The following is a 21,680-nucleotide window of genomic DNA, read 5'->3' on the forward strand; positions in this document are numbered from 1 at the left end:
CTTCTCCAACACACAGCAAGATCCCCCCTGTCTTGGACATCATGGCTGTGGGACTGAGTGATCTTAAAATGTACAGGTTAGTTAGGGGTGGGCGATATAGCAAAAATATCATATCACGATTTTTGTCACGTTGGTTTTACGATTTTGCAAGTTGCCTGAGCAGTACAGCCAAACTAATTTCCCTATGGTAAAACCAAAGCCTAAGATGGTAACAAAAATAAAATAAAAAAGAATGGCAAATGTTTAGACCAAATTGAGTGAAGATAAAAATACATTTTTAATCTTTGTCATTAAAAAGAACAAAGTTAGGCTACATGTTTCAAATACACACACACACACACACACACACACACACACACACACACACACACACACACACACATATATATATATATATAAAAATAAAACAAACTTTAATTTTCAGGTACAGAAGGTGTATTTAGCAAGAGTATTTAAGAAATTAAATTGACTTTAGCTGGAATGAAGTTCTTCAGTCAAGAGCAGTGATTTTTCTTTGTGTTAACATACCATCGCCCAAAAATGACAATTCTATTATGATTTACTCACTTTAACATTTTTTTTAATCATAAAACATGTTGAACATAAAACTTATTTTGAAGAAAGTGGATAACCAGTCAGTTGCTGGCTCCCCAGTGTTTTTTTCCCCACTATCAAAGTCAGTGGGGACCAGCTACATTTATCCACTTTCTTCAAAATGTATTCTTTTGTGTTTGTTACAAGAAAAAAAAGTAGATAGAGGTAGAATAGAGGTAGGTAAAATAGAGGTTTGGGATAACAAGCGAGTAATTTTTGGTGAACTGTCCCTTTAATCGGCAGCATGTTTAGTTCTGTCGCTTTAAGAGCTGCACGCAATATATGTGACCCTGGACCACAAAACCAGTCTTAAGTCGCTGGGGTATGTTTGTAGCAATAGCCAAAAATACATAGTATGGGTCAAAATTATTGATTTTTCTTTTATTTTAAGTAAAGATCATGTTCCATGAAGATATTTTGTAAAATTCCTACTGTAAATATATCAAAATGTAATTTTTGATTAGTAATATGCATTGTTAAGAACTTAATTTGGACAACTTTAAAGGTGATTTTCTCAGTATTTAGATTTTTTTCCACCCTCAGATTCCAGATTTTCAAATAGATGTATCTCGACCAAATATTGTCCTATCCTAACAAACCACATACCAATAGAAAGCTTATTTATACAGATCTATACATCTCAGTTTTGTAAAATTTAACCTTATGACTGGTTTTGTGGTCCAGGGTCACATATGTTTATATAATATGTAATATATAATATTTGTTTTTAATTTTCTCAGGGCCACATTCATTGATAGTCAATTTAAGGGGGAAATTCAGTTACTCAAACCAGTCAACATGGACCTGTCAATCAAACGCAATCTGTCTGCCTCCTGGTATCACAGCATACCTGACATCCAGATCAATGCACACCTCAAGCCCATGAGCGTAAGTGCATATGTTTGTGTTTGTTCCTATGTCTGGTTATAGATATAGTGGATATTGCAACTAATATTAATGTGCGTTTACTGTAGATAATCTTGAGTCAGGAGGACCTAACTATAGTGCTGAAGACTCTGAGTGAGAATCTGTCTGAGACCTCTGAAGCTCCTCCAGCTCCAACTAGCACTGATAAAGGAGATACAGTTTCTACTAAGGATTCGCAGAGTTGTGGAGGTATAAAACGCACACAAATAAAGGTTGTGAAGCTGAATGATTACTAATGCATAGGTTACATTAAGCATGCTTTCTGTGTACTTGCTGTGTCTTTTCACATTTTCAAAAAAAAAGGAAAGGTTTTTGAAGAAAACATTCCAGGATTTTTCTCCATATAGTGGGCTTCAATGGGGATCAATGGATTGAACATCCAAACTGCAGTGTCAATGCAGCTTCAAAGGGTCCTTCTACAAAAAATGTTGTAAATAATGTCAATAGCAATTCCATATTTTATAAAAACAACATTTTTGTTGTTTACAATGTAAATGTGTTTGATTGCATCTTAAAAGATTTACCAATATATTTTTTAAATATGTTAAGTTAATAGACACAGCTTTACTTTGGATGTACATTAAGCCTTATTCATTGAAATTTCACAGCATTTTTTGCTATTTTTCAAAATAACAAAGAAACAAAATACTGTATATATATCATTGTTTACTCATTATCATGAGTTATATGTATATACAGTATGGATATATAGTTAGGGGTGTAAGTATAAACATTTTCATATTGAACCGTTCTGTACAAGGCTTTCGGTTCAGTACGCATTACAGACCGAATGATCCATTGGACTAATCCTATTACATTTGGAAAATAAAAGAGCTCAAAGTATGTGAAAAATATTATACATTGGTGCGGTTGTTGTGACTGTGAGGTACTTCATTAGAGTTTTCTTTCTTTTCCTCATTTTTATTCGATTTTAAAAAGCTTGTGAATGCCTGCATTTTACTTTCACTTTTACTCAGATTTAGCGGCATTTCGGCATCAACTGATTGAATTGACAACAACCAAACAGTACGAAAAACTCAATTATATTAAACAGAATGCTTAATTTAGGCTATTAACAAAACAAACACAAATACACCATGCTATTGGTCTAATATACAATAACAAATAACTTACACAAAGTTTAAATAGAAAGCACTGGAAATCAGCAAACACAGTGGAACCAAATAAATAAGAAAGGAATGTTTTTTTCTAAAATCATCTTAGATAAACGGCAATAGTCAAAAGGCTTTCCACAGTGAAAAATATATTTTTTGATGTTACTACTTTATGATGTTGGTTTTAATAAATAAATAAAAATCTAAAACATACCAAACTGTGACACCACTGTGTCGTATCGAACCAAACCATGAATTTAGTGAACCGTTACACCCCTAATATATAATATTTATATACTGTGTAATGTAACATTTTACATTTTTATGTAATCATTTTACATTTTATCCAAAGATTCAATGCCTGTGGTATTAAAAAATGCTATTTTATACATTTACAAAAAAATCATCACTCTCTAAAATATATATATAATAATTGTGAAAATATTATAATGTTAGTCAGAAGTTGCAAAAAGTTTAATTTCCTGGGGGGTGGGGGGGTTGTTCTGTATTGTAACAATTAGCACAGAATTACTCATGCATTTATTAATATACACACATTTCCAAATTCAGGATTCAGATGTCTTCAAGTTGACTTGGTTTCAAAAAAATGAACAAGTTTTTTGTTTTTTTGTATTGCGTTGTAGGGAACACAGTTGTGACCGCAGCAGTGGTGGAGGGCCAGAAAACAGGCAAACTAAAGAACACACTAAAACTGGACTTCAAGTTTGACTCCATGACACTGGTCCTGTACAGCCCCAACAGCGAGGTGACAAATTACAGTCAATTCACAGTAGATAAGAGTGTAATGATGACGTGTGAAATCAGGTTTAGATATTTTGTGTTCTGGTTCATTTTTGATTTATGTGTTTGCATACAGATCCAGTTGTCAGACTCCCGTGATGAGAGTTTGAAGTTGGCGGAGTTCACATTGGGCACCATCTCCACCGCTGTGCACATGTTCTCTGACAGCTCCATGAAAGCCTCCGTCAAACTCACAAACTGTCTGCTGGATGACAAGAGACAGAGAGTAAAAATGATCACATCCAGGTAGATCGCACACAGATCTTGACACACTGAAGTCTCTTCTGCTCATCAAGTCTGCATTTATTTGATTCAAAGTACAGCAAAAACAGTATTTTTTTTTAAATATTGTTGCTATTTAAATTAACTGTTTTCTATTTTAAAATGTAATTTATTTCTGTCATCAAAGCTATTCAGCATCGTTACTCCAGTCTTCAGTGTCACATAATCCCTCAGAAATGATTCTAATATGCTGATTTGCTGTTGAAGAAACATTTATTATTATTATCAATATTTAAAACAGTCGAGTACATTTTTTTTAGGATTCTTTGATGAAAATAAAGGTCCAAAGATCAGCATTTATCTTAAATTAAAAAGTTTTTGTAACATTATACGCTATGCCATTTAATTTTTTTTTTTAAAGCAGCAAATCAGAGTATTAGAAAGATTTCTGAAGGATCATGTGACTGGAGTAATAATCTAAAAATTAGGCTTTGAAATGACAGGAATAAATTACGTTTTTGCATATATTCAAATAGAAATCTATTTTAAATAGAAAAAATATTTACTGTTTTTGCTGCAAATAAATGCCGGCTTGGTGAGCAGAAGAGAATTCTTTTAAAAACATTAAAAATCTTACTGTTCAAAAACTTTTGACTGGTAGTGTGTGTGTACAAATTAGGGATGGGAAGATTCCCCGATTCACTCGGTGCATCGGTTTAAAAAGTTAACGATGCGATGCATCGGTTTAAAAAGTGCGCATCGGATACAAATAGGCATTTGTATCGCGATACATCGTTTCTAACATATCTGCATCGGTAAATCCCGATTTATTTCTTTATAATTATTAGTAGACATACAATACTTTTATTATTTAGAAAGTGGAAAATATTGTTAGATTGTTTTCTCCCCTCTGAACTGTTTCTCAAGCACGTCTCCCTTCACTGCTGCGTGAATGACGTAGCCTATCACAACACTACAGAGACCGGGGCGTGTCCAGAAAGTCACGTAGAGCAGGGATTCTCAACCGGTGGCCCGCGAGATGGCTTAAAATTAATTTAAATTTTATCCTAAAATGGTCAAAGCACGGCCTCTTTCGTGTTCTGTGATTGATTGCTTTGGACTCAGCGCAGCAAGCCTCATCGCACTGTTAAATACAGACTGAACGGCGGCTCAAAACTTTCAACCGCGGCACGCAAACATCATCAGAGACCTGCAAGGGAAGGGACGGATATTTTAGTCCCGCTCCTACCCGCTCCTGCAGAAATGTACGTTATTTTGTCCCACTCCCACCAGCAAAAGCCAGCATAAAATGTAACCTACCCCGCGGAAAAACGGGTCTCTACTTCATCTCTTGACGGCATGAAACAAACCCTCGCACTAATGTAAAGGTAAAAACGATCAGAGTAATAGTAACAATGACAGTCTAGGCACGCATAAGTCCGCTATTGATTCATGAACTAGTCATGCTTTCGGAGCTCTGATCCATAGTATTTTTGTGTGAAATATTTGCATAGTTGTCAAAATGAATGTCTTGTGAGTGTTTTATAATGGATGCTCACCCATAGAGGTGGATCTTGTAAGGGCCAGTTGTGTTTATGCACATATGAGCACTAGCATCAACAGATAGAGTATGTATTTGCTGTATTTTTAATTTGTATGTTCATTTTATAATGGATACAAACAGCAGATATTCGGTCAGTCCAGTTCAAATGGACAGGTTTAGTGAGTGGTATTTTGGCATCTCCCTGTTGTTCTGTTTGGCAGGTTCACTTACTTTAGAAAAAGTACTCTGTTTAGAATTTCTGAATTAAAGAATTCAGGAGCTTTAAATCTGTCTAATATATATATTCACACACACACACACACACACACACACACACACACACACACACACACACACACATATATATATATATATATATATATATATATATATATATATATATATATATACATACATACATAATCAAAAAGTCTTGGTTTTACTTGGTTAATAAATAATCAAACTCATTCAATGGCACCGCATCCTCTTTCACATCATCACATAAACTTGATCTAATTAGTTAGTGCTGAATTATCGCATCGTATCGTGATATGGGTGTGAATCGTATCGTATTGCATCGCAATATGTCACAAATGTATCGTTTATATATCGGATCGGATACTTTGTATCGAGATACGTATCGGATCGGCATTATACCTTAGATGCCCAACCCTAGTACAAATATAATGTTCTTCCTACTACATACAGTTGACATTAGAATCATTGCGTATTTTCTGTTACAGTACATGGTTGCATCAACAAATCAATAATAATTTAATCATTTTGTTATTGATTAGTTGTTTATTTGCTCTGTGCATAAAGAACCTCATTGGCTGAAATCACTAATATTTTAATATTTGTATTTGTACACGATTATACACGATTGCATATCTAATAATCAAACAAACATCCAACCAATTAATTAATAAAAATTGTTAGTTGCGACTTTATGGTAAAAAATGTTTGTCCATCAGTCACTATATTTCACTAAATGTGTTTTCTTCTCTGTAGGATGATGGCGATGCGTCAGGGCAGGGAAGGCAATGTGATGGTAGACGTGAGTTACCGACAAGGCCGGGACGGCACCGTGCTGGACACCCTGGTTCAGGACCTCTATCTGTGTGCCAGTATGGAGTTCCTGCTCACGGTAGCTGATATCTTTCTTAAAGCAATGGCAGATGGCTTCTCTGGTCCCCCTAAAAACAACAAACCTGCCAGTTCATCTAAAGACCCAGGTTGGTGATTTGTACTTCAGTACCACCGTGATGAAGATCTTGATGAAGATGAAAGTCTTATAGACTTATAAACTTTTATTTCAACTAGGTATTTCTGCTTATTTGCTTGTTTTTGGATCCGGCGATTATAATTCAAAAATATAGCGGCTAACAGCGATTACCAGGGTTCAGTCGCTTTAAGAATGAAAAGAGAAAAAAAAAACTTTTTGCAAATGCAGCTCATTTGCCATAGAAATATGATGTTTTTAACATTTATGACAGTTACAGCGTGCTTGTTTAGAATCACCTGTCGGATGTTCTCACCAGGTTTCATGACGTTTTGAGTTTTCCTTTATGTTTTATAGGATTTGGGTACATTTTGACAGGCACCTTTTCTAAATGACCCTGTCCCAAATGGGAAGATTTCATCATTTTTTTGATAATTATTGACCTAGAGCGGGGGTCTTCAACTAAAACGGCTCGAGGTCCAGTAATAAACCCTCCACATGAGCCGAGGTCCGGACAATTATATATAAAAAACTATTTATGTTTTTTGCAAGACCAGGGTATCTGCAGCATATTTTATCTTAAATTCTAGACATTTAAATACCCTTTTAAAGACCTGAACAAAAAAAAAATAAATAAATAAATAAAATGACTGTAAAAAGCATGGTTTACAATTCAGATGCAGGTTTCACAAAACAAAAATATTAATTTAAACAATTATTGTCAATCAGGTATTATATTAATTAACATATACATATATTTTACTGCCTTAATTGTTTAAATTTGTATAACACACTATCTTGTCGATCAATCAGTTCACATTTACAACTCTACGTGTTTGCTGCTTAAAACCATGGACTGATTTTTTTACATTGGTCTTTTTGACAACAGCAGACGTACGAGCTGATTGAAAATGTCAGATCATTCTCTTCCAGCAGGAGGCGCTATCAGAATGGTACTTTCTGCAGCGCCGCAGCTGACTTTGAAACGTGCAGCGCTCATATTTATTCAATGGATAGCCTTATAAAGTTTCATCGCAATTCTTGTCTTTTAGTCCCCAAATTTAAGACCACCTGAAATCATAATTAAGACTTTCTTAACCCCTAATAACACTGCAGTCATCAATGAAAATTAAGAGCTTTATTTTAAACACCGACTTTCAAAAACAACGCTTAGCCTACACAAAATACGTTTCTTTTTATTTTTTCCCCACTGTGTTTGGCGCACAAGAGAAATATTAGGGAATTAAATTAATATCAGCATATTAAGTATATTTGTCTATCATTGTCTCTGAGAGAAACGTCAGATGCTGAAAGCCCTGTTTTTACTTTCACTTTAACATATTGCGCAGTTTTCACGTTGCTTGTGTGATATCCATTGGCTCACCTTCATGGTTTTAAACATAAATATTTATAAAAATACAGTATAAAAATATATATTTTAGTGGTGGGCATAGATTAATTTTTTTAATCTAGATTAAATCTTGAAATTAATCTAGATTAAAATGGCTAATTTGAATTCTGCTGAAGGCATTCAGAATATGTGTGCTACCCAAATAATGACTAAAAGTAAGTCTTTGAGAACGGGTTTCTCAAGCCAGGTGGCGCATTAGACCAGGCGCTCATCTCCTGTTTCCAAAATGCATTACAAACTGCTTGACAATTGCATTTACAACACAATTAACTATACAAACTTGTTTAACCAAGTACTTCTGCGCAAAAGGCTGTACGACGTGCGCGTTCCCGTAAAATACACAGGCGCGCGGGTATGGATAGCCTATCTGCGTGCATAGTCTTCCAATAAACTGCGTTGCTTTTAGAAGCGTCAATTCAGTTGTTGCATATAGTTTAATGTCTTTATTTCGGGATTATCAAAGTAAATTATAACTCAAACTTGAGATTTTACTGGGGCACAGCAGATTTTCACTGGGGCACGTGCCCCAGTAAAAAGGGTCTAGCAACGCACCTGCCCTGAAGCGGCTTCATAACTGCATCCATATTTGCACGTCTCATTTGATGTGGTAATTTCACAGAAGTTGAAGTCTCGTTCTCGCCTCCTACAGTGCAATTCGACTAGGTATACGTCATCCGCGCTAAAATATCAAGGTGGAAGTCATCATATCTTGCGTAGTTTAGACCCAGCTCCCAACCCAACTTTGAGAATAGATTAACGGCGATATTTTTTTTATCGCGCGATAAGAGTCTCACGTTAACGCAGCACGTTAACGCCGATAACGGCCCACCACTAATATATTTACAATATTTTGCGATGTAACCCCAAGATAATGCATTTTCCATCAATGTTTTTCACTCACTGAAAGCTACATCTGTCTGTACGCAATGCGCCGATCTCTGTTCTCATCACTGCACGGAAGATTGCACCCAAACGCTAACCCTGGTGTGCTTGATATAAATGTATTTATTAGAAATTAGCGTTTGCCATTTTTTTTGTTATTTAATTATGTCAAAGCTTTCACTGTCCGGATGGACGCATCTTCCGGACCTAGAGAGTCCAGAGAATTGTACTGCCATGTTTGCAAAAGTAGGTTTTTTTACATCTTCTCAATCATTTAACAGTGTTGTTTTTGACAACCATCTTAGATTTAGTCTTAGTATTAGTCTTTTGGACTAAAATGCTTCTTAGTTTTAGTCAAATTTTAGTCACTTCTATATGTGATAGTTTTAGTCCAATTTTAGTCGACGAAAAGTCAAAAAGGTTTTAGTCTTGTTTTAGTCGACGAAAAGTCAAAAAGGTTTTAGTCTAATTTTAGTCAAAAAAAGGGAAAAAAGTAGTCTTTAACAAATTAATGTAGGTCAGTAAGTATTTTGCTGTTGGGTAGTGTCACTTATAAGTTGTGAAAATAGCAGATCTATAGTTCAACACAATGTGAGCTTCCGGATCGACTATTTTCACCAATAATTACAATAATGAAGGAATGTTTTAGAACATAAAAGACAAACAAGGATGGAATGCTAAAACGGCTTGCCATACTAGTATAGCAAAGAGTATTTAATGCTAAAACGGCTTGCCATAGCGTCAGATACTTTTTAAGTTTTAATTGGCATGCACAATAAACGGAAATGTCATGCATTTTAAACGTCTGACGGACCACCCACTAACATTTTCGTCTATTCTCGTCTCGTCAACGAAAACTCACACACGTCTCATGTTTTAGTCATCAACGAGCCATTTTTATCTCGTCATCGTCTCGTTATCGTCATGAAAAAAAGTGGCGTCAACGAAATGATTTCGTCATCGTCATCATTGACGAAAACAACACTGTCATTTAACAAACAATTTGATTGACAGCGGTGGTTCTAGTGGCAAAGTTGTCTGGAATGAGGAGGTTTGTCATATGATACGAATATATTGTGTATGTCGGAAAAACTGCAATGAACAATCATGCGATATCACCCCCAGTGGACGATTTCTTGAAAATTTCTCTCAGACATTTGGAGCCGTGAGTCAAGCAGGCCCACAGAGATTCGTCCCGCTCAGCCTCTGTTAATCTTGTTTAATAGCCGCTCAAAATTCATCGCCAATGGCGTCCATGTTTTTTTGAGATACGCAAATATCCTTACAGACACTTGTGGCATTTTGGACCACAACTGTGCATACCAATTTTCATGTTGACAGGACAAATAGTTGCGAAGTTATAGACATTTTTATGGTTTTTCCCTCTTATAACACCACTAAGTGGCCAAGCTCTATGCTTTTTTCCTGTCACCCCAGATTGAGCTCTTACCTAGGTGTTCTGAGTTTGGTGAAGATATCTTATTCCATTTAGGAGTTACAGGCATTTTACTAAAAGCGTCCCTGCCCCTTTCAAACATTTTGGTGTCCCTTTGCGACAGTGAGTTGAAACTTTTTTTTTTTTTGATAATTATTGATATTCACTCTTCATGCACTGAAATCTTTATGCACTGGATTGGTTCCAATCGGGCAAAAAACCTAGGAATAGTTCACAAAAGTAGTTTTGGTAACACTTTAGAATAGGTAACACTTATTCACTATTAACTACGACTTTTCCCTCAATAAATTCCTAATTTGCTGCTTATTAATAGTTAGTAAGGTAGTTGTTAAGTTTAGGTATTGGGTAGGATTAGGGATGTAGAATAAGCCATTAATATGTGCTTAATTAGTATTAATAAATGGCCAATATTCTAGTAATATGCATGCTAATAAGTCAAAGTTAATAGTGAATAAGTGTTACCTATTCTAAAGTGTTACCGTAGTTTTTTATACATCTCAATCATTTAACAAATGATTTGATTGACAGCAATGGTTCTATAGGCAAAGTTGTCCAGAATGAGGAGTTCTGTCATATGATAGGAATATAGTGTATATGTGCGAAAAACAGCACAATGTACAATCGTTTACGCCTTTGTAAAAAGGGGTATCACCCCCAGTGGACGATTTCTTTCAAATTTCTCTTAGACCTTTAGAGCCTTGAGTCAAACAGGCCCTCCAAGTTTCGTTCCGATCAGCCTTGTCTAATAGCTGCTCAAACTTAATCGGCCGATGACATCCAAATGTCCTTACAGACACTTGTGGCACTTTGGACCACGGCCGTGCATACCAATTTTCATGGCGATAGAACAAATGGTTGCGTAGTTACACCCATTTTTATAGTTTTTCCCTCTTATGACGCCACCTAGTGGGCAAGCTCTTCATTTTTTTTTATTTAGCTCTTACATAAGTGTTCTGGCAAAGATATCTTATTCCATTCAGGAGTTACAGGCATTTTCCTGCCCCTTTCGAACATTTTGGCATCCCTTTGCGACAGTGAGTTGAAAGTTCAACTTTTTTTGATAATTATTGATATTCACTCTCCAGAGAATCTTTCTGCACCGGTTTGGTTCCGATCAGGCAAAAAACTTGGACTAGTTCACAAAAATAGGTTTTTCAAAAAATCCAAAATACCCCCAAAAATTCACCAGGCTTATAATCGAATCTGAGGCATGTGTTTTGTCCAGCGTGAGCCAAGGATTCTTCGACATAAAACACTTGAGTTATAAGCGATTTCATACTTTTGATCGCTGTAGCGCCTCCGTCAGGCCAATTGGGGCGAGCCTTTGTGACATTGTATGTGGTGTGACTACCATCCCTCTAAGTTTCAAGTCTCTACGACTTACGGTTTGGTCTGCAGGATCCGTTTTACGTGGAGATTGCTGATCCTTGGCCATTCTAACAATTACAATAGGGTTTCAGTGATGCGCGATTGAACCCCTAATTCAAACGATGAATAATTATGCCCCTATACCTTATAAAAGTGAAGACGTGAAATGCCAAAAAAAAATCTGTCAGGGAATCAGTGGTGATTCTGTGCCTTTCCTTTGCTAGCGGTTCCTGCTGTGCCAGTGGTTGCCAAAAGTGAGATGAACATTGTGGTAAAGAATCCAGAGATTGTTTTTGTGGCCGACCTCACACGCGCTGAAGCTCCAGCTCTCGTTATGACGACGCAGTGTGAGCTGGTGATGAAGAGCGAGCCCAGTGGCCAGTCCATGACGGCCGCCGTTTCAGACCTGAAGGTGGTGGCTTGTCCGTTTCTGCGAGAGAAGCGGGAGCACAATGTGACAACGGTGCTCCAACCTTGTCAGGTGTTCTTCCAGAGCAACCAGTCGCCTTCCCAGCCTCAGTCCCTCGAGCTGTCCATCAGCTCCCTCACGCTCAAGGTGAGGCTGAACGTGTGATTATTTCATTATTTTGAAATTATTAGTGTCTTAAAGGGGTAGTTCACCCAAAACTTCAAATTCAGTCTTTATTACTCACCCTCATGTTGTTCAAAACACGCAAGACCTTCGATCATCTTCCGAACACAAATTAGGATATTTTGGATGAAATCCGCTTTCTGACCCTGCATAGAGAGCAATGCAACTGACACATTCAAGGTCCAGAAAGGTAGTAAGGACATTGTTAAAATAGTCCATGTGATATCAGTGTTTTAACCTTAAGGTTTCATAAAAATATCTTAATTTGTGTTCTGAAGATGAACAAAGGTCTTGGGATTACATGGGGATGAGTAATTAATGATTTCATTTTTAAAAGAGCTATCCCTTTAAAGGTATACTAGCAAAACAATTTTTAATTCTGAGGGTAAGAGGGTGTAAAATAAAAAAGAAAACTTTTAATAGGTTTTTTGTACCTTGAAACACATTATAAAAAGACTTTAAGGCAAAAAGCCGCAAAAGTACATAAATTGACCTATTTCCTGCCCTGTCCACTCTCTTCCTGTTCTCTAAGGTGTCTCCCATCATCATAAACACCGTCATCACCATTCAGTCAGCGCTGAGCCCTGCAGCTGAGACCCCTGAGGAGCTGGAGAGTCCTGTGCCACAGGATCTGTGGGAACGTCGAAACCTGCGAGACCTGAAGCTCTGGTTCCTGGAGGAGGAAGAAGAGAAAGTCACCCAGTCTGTCATTTCCCTCGTTCCTCAGGGAGAGTCTCTCAAAATGAACATCCACTCCATCTGCCTGACGTTGGAGGCCGGGGTGGGCCATCGCACAGTGCCCATGCTGCTGGCCAAAGCCTCGTTCCAGGGGGACGTGAAAAACTGGAGTACTCTCATTAACCTGCACTGTCACCTGGACCTGGAGGTCAGAGGATATTGTCATAAAAAGTCAAAAAGTTTGCATACACCTTGCAGAATGTGCAAAATGTTAATTATTTTACCCAAATAAGAGGGATCATACAAAATGCATGTTATTTTTTTTATTTAGTACTGACCTGAATAAGATATTTCACATAAAAGACATAGTAATATCATATTTGAATGCATAAAAATTACCCTGTTCAAAAATTGACATACACTTGATTCCTAATGCTGTGTTGTTACCTGAATGATCTACAGCATATATTTTTTTGTTGTTTAGTGATAGTTGTTTATGAGTTCTTTGTTTGTCCTGAACAGTTAAACTGCCTGCTGTTCTTCAGAAAAATGCTTCAGGTCCCACAAATTCTGGTTTTTCAGCATTTTTGTTTATTTGAACCCTTTCCAACAATGACTATATTATTTTGACATACATATTTTCACACTGAGGACAACTGAGGGACTGCAACTATTACAAAAGGTTCAAACGCTCAGTGATGCTCCAGAAGGAAAAAAAAATGATGCATTAAGAGCTGAGGGGTGAAAACTTTTTGCATTTAAGGATCAGGGTAAATTTATCTTATTTTGTCTTCTGGGAAACATGCATCTTCTGTAGCTTCTGAAGGGCAGTACAACATGAAAAAAAAAAGATATTTAGGCAAAATAAGAAAAGTGTAAACATCATTCTATTCAAAAGTTTTCACCCCCGGCTCTTACTGCATCTTTTTTTTTCTTTTTTTTTTTTTTTTTTTCTTTTTTCTGGAGCATCAGTGAGCGTTTGAATCTTTTGTAATAGTTGTAAGTGTCCCTCAGTTGTCATTAATTTGAAAACATGGATCTAAAAATTGTACAGTCATTGTTGGAAAGGGTTCAAAAACACAAAAATGCTGAAAAACCCAAAAGTTTGAGGCACCTGAAGGTTTTTCCTGAAGAACAGCAGGCAGTTTAACTGTTTAGGACAAACAAGAGACTCATGACCAACTAAAAAAAAACACAGCTGTAGATTATTCAGGTAACAACATTAAGTATTAAAGTGCCCCTATTATGCCATGTTTAAGGTAGTTAATATTGTTGTAATAGTCTCTTAAAACAGGTTTACATGTATGCAAGTTCAAAAAACACTTTAGTTTTCTCAAAAATTAGATTTAATTTTACCCCGTTTCTAAATGATTCGTAAACGACTCGTGTGAAGCAGTTCGAAGAATCAGTCTCTCTAAACCCCTCCTTTCAGTGAGCCCTCACTGCTGTGATTGGTCAGATGGTGCAGTCCTTTTGGATTGGTCTACCGCTTCAGCGCAAAACGAAACGCCCATTGGCATAACTGAATGACAGCTGTGGAGACTTGTTAATGCATAGAAAAGATAGCCTCGATTTTACCCTATCAATTCGAGCCGGAGTCTGACGATGAAACGGTTGAAGTGGCACATCGACAAGAAACTGTTTTGCAAGCACGACTGGAGCAGGACGTTTCTCAGTGGGTGTCATATTATAACTGTGGAAAGTGCTTGCAATTTGCTTTTGTAAGCGAACCGGGCACACCTCTACGTTGTGAACTTCAACACTGTAACGTACAACCCATAACACTGCGTTAAGCCATCGTTTATCATTATCATTACTTAAACTAATAAGGCAGACAGACAGTCAAGCTGCATCAATCACAATTTTTAGACTACATTGCACTCACAGCTGAACAACAGAACTACAGAAACGCAAGTTAGCCGCTTACCAAGACATGTGCGGGGTTGTTACACACCATAACGTACACAAAGACATATTTTGAACGATCGCTAGAAAATACAATCATTAATTATTAATCATACTTACAGGTAGAAGTTCAGAGGAGCAAGCCGGTCCAAATAAACTGGGCACTGATCCATTTTTTAAAACCAAGCGTTTGGTGAATCTCGCGTTGTAACGTTACTCCCCAAGATTGGAAAAACAGTCATCAGTAAAATGACGCGAACACAACACAAGATTGGCATTGGACTGCTGAGGTGTTGAAAAAATTAATGTTAACCACTCATTCTTGATAGTTTCATCTTTCGGAAGGGCATATAAAACAAATTCACTCTCACAGGCTGTCACAGCGCAGGGCGTCTTCTTGACATGATATAATCCACTTGAAAATGGTAGGCCTGCTGTTTGTGGGCGGGCAAGTTGTTCGTGAAATTGAATGTGGGCGGACATTACGCAAATGTGTAGCTCGTGACGTGTGGCCGTTACAGAAAAAAGATTCGAATTGCTGACGACTCGTTTAGGCGAATGTGAGCCGACTCTTTTTTTTGTTAGACAAAAACTTTATTTATAGTGCACTGTCGGCGTCACAACTTTTCAGATAGTTTATGTTTACATACAGCTACATGACCCACTACATGAAATATCATATTTGAAAAGGCATAATAGGGGCACTTTAAGAACAGGGTTATTTTTTAAATTCAACTTTTATTTCTCTTGTGGACTATATGTAAATGTCTTTTATGTAAAATATCTTATTCAGATCAGTACTAAATAAAAAAAATAGCATGCATTTTGTATGATCCCTCTTATTTTGATAAAATAAGTAACATTTTGCAGATTCTGCAAGGTATTTGTAAACATTTGACCTCAGCTGTATCTAGTTCAGTAATTAAACTTTAGATGGGACAGCCTGATATGCCCTTCATATGCAGTCTGCTGGCAGTCACATAATTTATTACATGGTACAAATGCACTGACAGTGTCCCACTGTGTCAAACACTGCCAGAACCATTAGAACTACTTTGCTAGCCTTGCAACTTGTACTTTTATTCATTTAACATGAGTCTCATGGCACGAGGTGCTGAAAAAACACTAAAATGCGACTTAAAATGTTTTTTGAATTTTTTTTTTTGTCTTACAACAAGTTGTTTGTTTCCTTTAGGTAAATTATTATAATGAGATGATGGGTTTATGGGAACCACTGTTGGAGCCACTTGATGATGAGGAGAAAGATGGCTTCAGACCATGGACTTTAGCAATGAAGGTTACCTTTCATTTTAAAACTGACATTTGTAATCTGTTACTGACAAAATGTTTCATGAGTTCATATAATAAATAATTTTATGTTTACAGATGAAGAAGAAGCCAGTATCATATTCTGGAGTATCTGATGAGGTGGATGGCAGTGTGAGTGTGCCTGATTATAAAACGGTCATCAGCTTCACAAGTAAAGACCAGCTTAACATCACCCTCTCCAAGTGCGGCCTCCACATGCTCAGCAATCTAGGAACGGTAGGAGACTGAGATGATTATGTTGTGTTGAGATGAAAAAAGGCCTGTCTTTCTCTTACAAATGAGTGATTTTTTTTCTGGTTTGAAGGCATTTGCAGAGGCCACTAAGCAGACTGCTGAGTGCTTTCAGACAGACCAGGCTCCGTTTGTGGTGAAGAATCGTTTGGGTTTGCCAGTGTCGGTGCTGCACAGCGAGGTGTTTAGGCCCATCGGTAAAGAGTCTAAAGATCGTGTGGTGGAGCTCCAGGATGGAGAGAGCCTGAATATGGACTACACCCTCACCGCTGAGTCTAGTGACCAGTTCTCAGCCATGACTAGCCTCAGTGCCAAAAACTACATACAGCCCAGTAAGACTCGATAACAACCCATGACCTATATACATGTCTTATGAATATATATCACAATTTGTGATATAAAAAAAAAAAGAAAAATCTGTCATTAATTACTCACTTTCATGTCGTTCCAAACCTGTAAGATGTCCATCTTCAGAACACAAATTAGGGTATTTTTGATGAAATCTGAGAGCTTTCTGACCCTGCATAGTCAGCAATGGAGCTACCATGTTCGAGGCCCATTGTTAAAATAGTCCATGTGACATCAGTGGTTCAACTGTAATGTTATGAAGCTACAAAAAACGAAAATAATGACTTTATTGAACAATGACATGAAGGTGATTAATTGATAATAGAATTTTAATTTTTGGGTATACTAACCCTTTAAAAATAAAGGTTGCAACAATGCAATAGAAAAACCATTACTGGGTTCCCAAAGAACCTTTCAGTCAATAGATCTTTAGAGAAACATTGTTTTTCTAAATGTGAAGAACATTTAACATCTAAAGATTTTTTTTTCACTGTAAAGAACTTTTTGTGGAATGGAAAAGTTCCATTAAATGTTCTTCAATTAACCATGGATGTCAATGAAGAACCTTCATTTTTAAGAGTGTGTACAGTATAGTCATCCATTTGCACTCTAACAAGTGGCAAATTACAGTGGGGAAAATAATTATTTGTAGGGATGCACGATATATCGGCATAAATATCGATATCGGCCAATGTTCGTCATTTTTTTAACCTATCGGCATCGGCCCGATATCGTACCATCTCTTTTGAATTACGTTATGTCACAGTTCTCATTTTTGTTTGAACATTTTTATAGATGGGTCTAAAAATTGACTTGTTTTTTTATGTTTGCTTGGTAGAAACCTTGTTTCAGGGTTTGGACATTTACATAAAAATGTGCACGAACAGTAAGGTTATGTGTTGGATATTTTGATTTAGCCTTTTTCTCAAATTTGAGTTTAACTGGAGTGCACAGAGCTGAAAACATGTTGCCATGAATACTGGCATGCTTGATAAGTGGTAAAAGTTGGTTACTTATGTTTTATGGTAGCCCTGTAACCTTGTTATTTGGAAATAAAATACATTCTGAAAATAAAGGAAGAAATTAAGTATGTACAAACTTTTATCATCTCAGAAACATTTTTTATAAACACATATCGATATCGGTAAATATCGCTCATCGGCCATAACAGAAAAATTAATAACGGATATCGATATCAGCCAAAATTTTCATATCGGTGCATCCCTAATTATTTGATCCCCTGCTGATTTTGTACATTTGCCCACTGACAAAGAAATGATCATTAACATGATCCTCACGTGTAGTTCTGGGCTGTTTTCTCACCGTTCCCATGATCATTGAAACTCCACGAGGGAGTCCGAAGGAAGATTTAGAGTTATTTTGTATTTCTTCCATTTGCGAATAATGGCACCAACCTGTTGTCACCTTCTCATTAAGCTTCTTGGCGATGGTCTTGTAGCCCATTCCAGCTTTGTGTAAGTCTACAATCTTGTCCCTGACATCCTTGGACAGCTCTTTGGTCTTGGTCATGGTGGAGAGTTTGGAATGTGACTGATTGATTGCTTCTGTGGACAGGCGTCTTTTCTACAGGTAACAAGCTCAAAAATCTCAGCTTGTTACCTGTATAAAAGTCACCTAGGAGACAGAAATTTTGCTGATTGATTAGGAAACCAATACTTATTTTACTCATTAAAATGCAAATCAATTTATATATATTTTTTTGAATCAGCAGGGGAGCAAATAATTATTTTCCCCACTGTAAAAATGGTTTTATAGTTGGATATTTATGTTTTAGTTGCATTCTGCAAAATTGCAAGGAAAAAAAAAGTAATTTTTTTCTCTTGTTCTCTAGCTCCAGTTGGCCACACTGCCGCAAGTGTGATCCCACTAATCAAAACAGGACGGGACATGTACAGTGTCATGCACCGTGACTCAGGTGTCACACGCTTCTTTGTCTGTCAGATTTACACCGTTGAGGGAAGCAAATATGTCAAGATCCGATCTCCTTTCCAGGTGGATATATTTAAAACCTACACAAACACAGACACACTCACATCGGTCTATATATCAAAGAAATGTAGACCTCTCAGACCCTTCACTTTAGAAATTACTACTCAGTAAAGGATTAGTTCATTTCCAGAATACAAATTCCCTGTTGGGTTACTCACCCCATGTCACCAAAGATGTTCATGTCTTTCTTTCTTTAGTCAAAAAGAAATTAGGGTTTTTGAGAAAAACATTCCAGGATTTTTCACCATATAGTGGTCTTCAATGGGTATCAACAAGTCCAAATTGCAGTTTCAGTGCAGCTTCAAAGGGCTCTACATGATCCCAGCAAAGGAATAAGGTTCTTATTTTGCAAAATGATCAACGATCGTAACGCGTTGTTGTAGATGAGCATTGCAGAGCCAATGCAAGACGAGCATTTATGGTTAAAAAGTATATACAATTTAATTTTTTTTAGAAAATGACTGTTCGTTTCATGAGATAAAACTTCCCCGGCTGCGATCATGTAGAGCCCTTTGAAGCTGCACTGAAACTGCAGTTTGGACCTTAAACCCACTGTTTGCCATTGAAGTTCTCCATGTGGAGAAAAACCAGGAAATTTTTCATCAAAAACCTTCATTTCTTTTCAACTGAAGAAATAAAGACATGAACATCTTGGATGATGTAGGGGTGAGTAAATTATCAGAGTTTTTTTTTTTTCTGGAAGTGAAATAATCCTTTAAAGTGCCCCTATTATGCCTTTTCAAATATGATATTTCATGTAGTGTGTCATGTAGCTGTATGTGAACATAAACTATCTGCAAAGTTGTGACGCCGACAGTGCACTATAAATAAAGTTTTTGTCTAACCAAAAAAAGAGTCGGCTCACAATCGCCTAAACGAGTCGTCAGCAATTCGAATCTTTTTTCTGTAACGGCCACACGTCACGAGCTACACATTTGCGTAATGTCCGCCCACATTCAATTTCGCGAACAACTTGCCCGCCCACAAACAGTAGGCCTACCATTTTCACGTGGATTACATCATGTCAAGAAGACGCCCTGCGCTGTGACAGCCTGTGAGAGTGAATTTGTTTTATATGCCCTTCCGAAAGATGAAACTATCAAGAATGAGTGGTTAACATTAATTTTTTCAACACCTCAGCAGTCCAATGCCAATCTTGTGTTGTGTTCGCGTCATTTTACTGATGACTGCTTTTCTAATCTTGGGGAGTAACGTTACAACGCGAGATTCACCAAACGCTTGGTTTTAAAAAATGGATCAGTGCCCAGTTTATTTGGACCGGCTTGCTCCTCTGAACTTCTACCTGTAAGTATGATTAATAATTGTATTTTCTAGCGATCGTTCAAAATACGTCTTTGTGTACGTTATGGTGTGTAACAACCCCGCACATGTCTTGGTAACCGGCTAACTTGCGTTTCTGCAGTTCTGTTGTTCAGCTGTGAGTGCAATGTAGTCCAAAAAGTCTTGTGATTGATGCAGCTTGACTGTCTGTCTGCCTTATTAGTTTAAGTAATGATAATGATAAACGATGGCTTAACGCAGTGTTATGGATTGTACAGTGTTGAAGTTCAAAACGTAGAGATGTGCCCGGTTCGCTTAAAAAAGCAAGTTGCAAGCACTTTCCACAGTTAACATAACACCCACTGAGAAACGTCCTGCTCCGGTCGTGCTTGCAAAACAGTTTCTTGTCTATGTGACACTTCAACAGTTTCATCGTCAGACTCCGGCTCGAATTGATATGATAGGGTAAAATCGAGGCTATCTTTTCTATGCATTAACAGGTCTCCACAGCTGTCATTCAGTTATGTCAATGGGCGTTTCGTTTTGCGCTGTAGCGGTAGACCAATCCAAAAGGACTGCACCATCTGACCAATCACAGCAGTGAGGGCTCACGGAAAGGAGGGGTTTAGAGAGACTGATTCTTCGAACTGCTTCAAACGAGTCGTTTACGAATCATTTAGAAACGGGGTAAAAATAAATCTAATTTTGGAGAAAACTAAAGTGTTTTTTGAACTTGCATACATGTAAACCTGTTTAAGAGACTATTACAACAGTATTAACTACCTTTAAAATGGCATAATAGGGGCACTTTAAGCCTGGACAGAATTTGTAGACTATTTTCACAGATTTTAGTAGAGAATTCTGTGACATATCCTTATTAATAGCTGTAAACACACAGTTAGCTACAGTGTTTAATAAATGGATATTTTATTTTATTGTTGACATATTGGTTGTTGATGATCTTATTGTTTTGCATTGATTTTCTAGATTATCAATCACTTTTCAGTGCCGTTCCGCGTTTATGAGGGATCTGAGTGTCTGGGCATCTCTCTGCCTACAGATGAGTTCTGTGTGCCACTGGGCTCCTACAGGTCAGTTACAGTCAGCTCTGTCTAGCTGTTGAATCCTGAAATGTTCATGAAAGGCTAAAATACTAATATAATCTGTATATTTTAATTTGTATTGAGCCTGAACCATTGTTTCATCCTGCAAATGTCATTATATTTTTCCCAGAGCTGAACTGAGCCTGCAGCCTGTAACTGAAGGCGAGGAGCAGTACGACCGCTCCGAGGGTTTCACTTATAATGAGGTGATTCAGAAGCCCGGAGAGTGTCTGGACAAAACCTGCCATCACAATGGAGACAGTGCCCAGATGCTGAAGGTCAACATGGTTTCTGTTCCCGATGCTGTAATGTCACACAGCACTGAGGAGTACTTTGACAAGCCCATCATTCTGCACCTGTGGCCCACCGTTCTCCTCCGCAACCTGCTGCCATACCCCATCACCTTCAACATAAAGGTACAAGACACCTTACAGCCTCTTTCCATTGAATCAGATATGTGTGGTTTGACCTGGCACAATTGACACTTGATTGACAGGCGATCTGACCAATTGTAACGCAGAATCTGCCATTCTGTCCAACAAACAAATCAGACAGGATAGTTGATTAACTTCGGTGGACTTAAACTTGAAAAACTGTGTGTATTGATGTATTTCCGTTGTTGAAATAAAATACATTCTGATGTTCATTCATGTTTTTTTGTG

The 21,680-nt window shown here is 37.3% G+C and overlaps 1 protein-coding gene across 1 annotated transcript in view; it reads left to right on the forward strand.

The window, feature by feature from the left end:
* The window catches only part of LOC141287013 (intermembrane lipid transfer protein VPS13A-like), a 53,270-nt gene continuing 31,590 nt past the window's right edge, over nt 1-21,680 (forward strand). The window contains exons 1-14 of the mRNA XM_073819142.1: nt 1-76; nt 1,335-1,482; nt 1,569-1,710; nt 3,281-3,402; nt 3,514-3,683; nt 6,214-6,437; nt 11,766-12,097; nt 12,666-13,019; nt 15,912-16,013; nt 16,103-16,261; nt 16,350-16,608; nt 18,477-18,637; nt 20,903-21,006; nt 21,149-21,434. Of these exons, the coding sequence (XP_073675243.1) occupies nt 42-76; nt 1,335-1,482; nt 1,569-1,710; nt 3,281-3,402; nt 3,514-3,683; nt 6,214-6,437; nt 11,766-12,097; nt 12,666-13,019; nt 15,912-16,013; nt 16,103-16,261; nt 16,350-16,608; nt 18,477-18,637; nt 20,903-21,006; nt 21,149-21,434 (2,598 nt within the window). The 5' untranslated portion in view covers nt 1-41. The remainder of the gene's footprint in view (nt 77-1,334; nt 1,483-1,568; nt 1,711-3,280; nt 3,403-3,513; nt 3,684-6,213; nt 6,438-11,765; nt 12,098-12,665; nt 13,020-15,911; nt 16,014-16,102; nt 16,262-16,349; nt 16,609-18,476; nt 18,638-20,902; nt 21,007-21,148; nt 21,435-21,680) is intronic.

This window comes from Garra rufa, chromosome 15 (assembly GCF_049309525.1).
Source record: "Garra rufa chromosome 15, GarRuf1.0, whole genome shotgun sequence".
In the NCBI taxonomy this organism is placed as follows: Eukaryota; Metazoa; Chordata; class Actinopteri; order Cypriniformes; family Cyprinidae; genus Garra; species Garra rufa.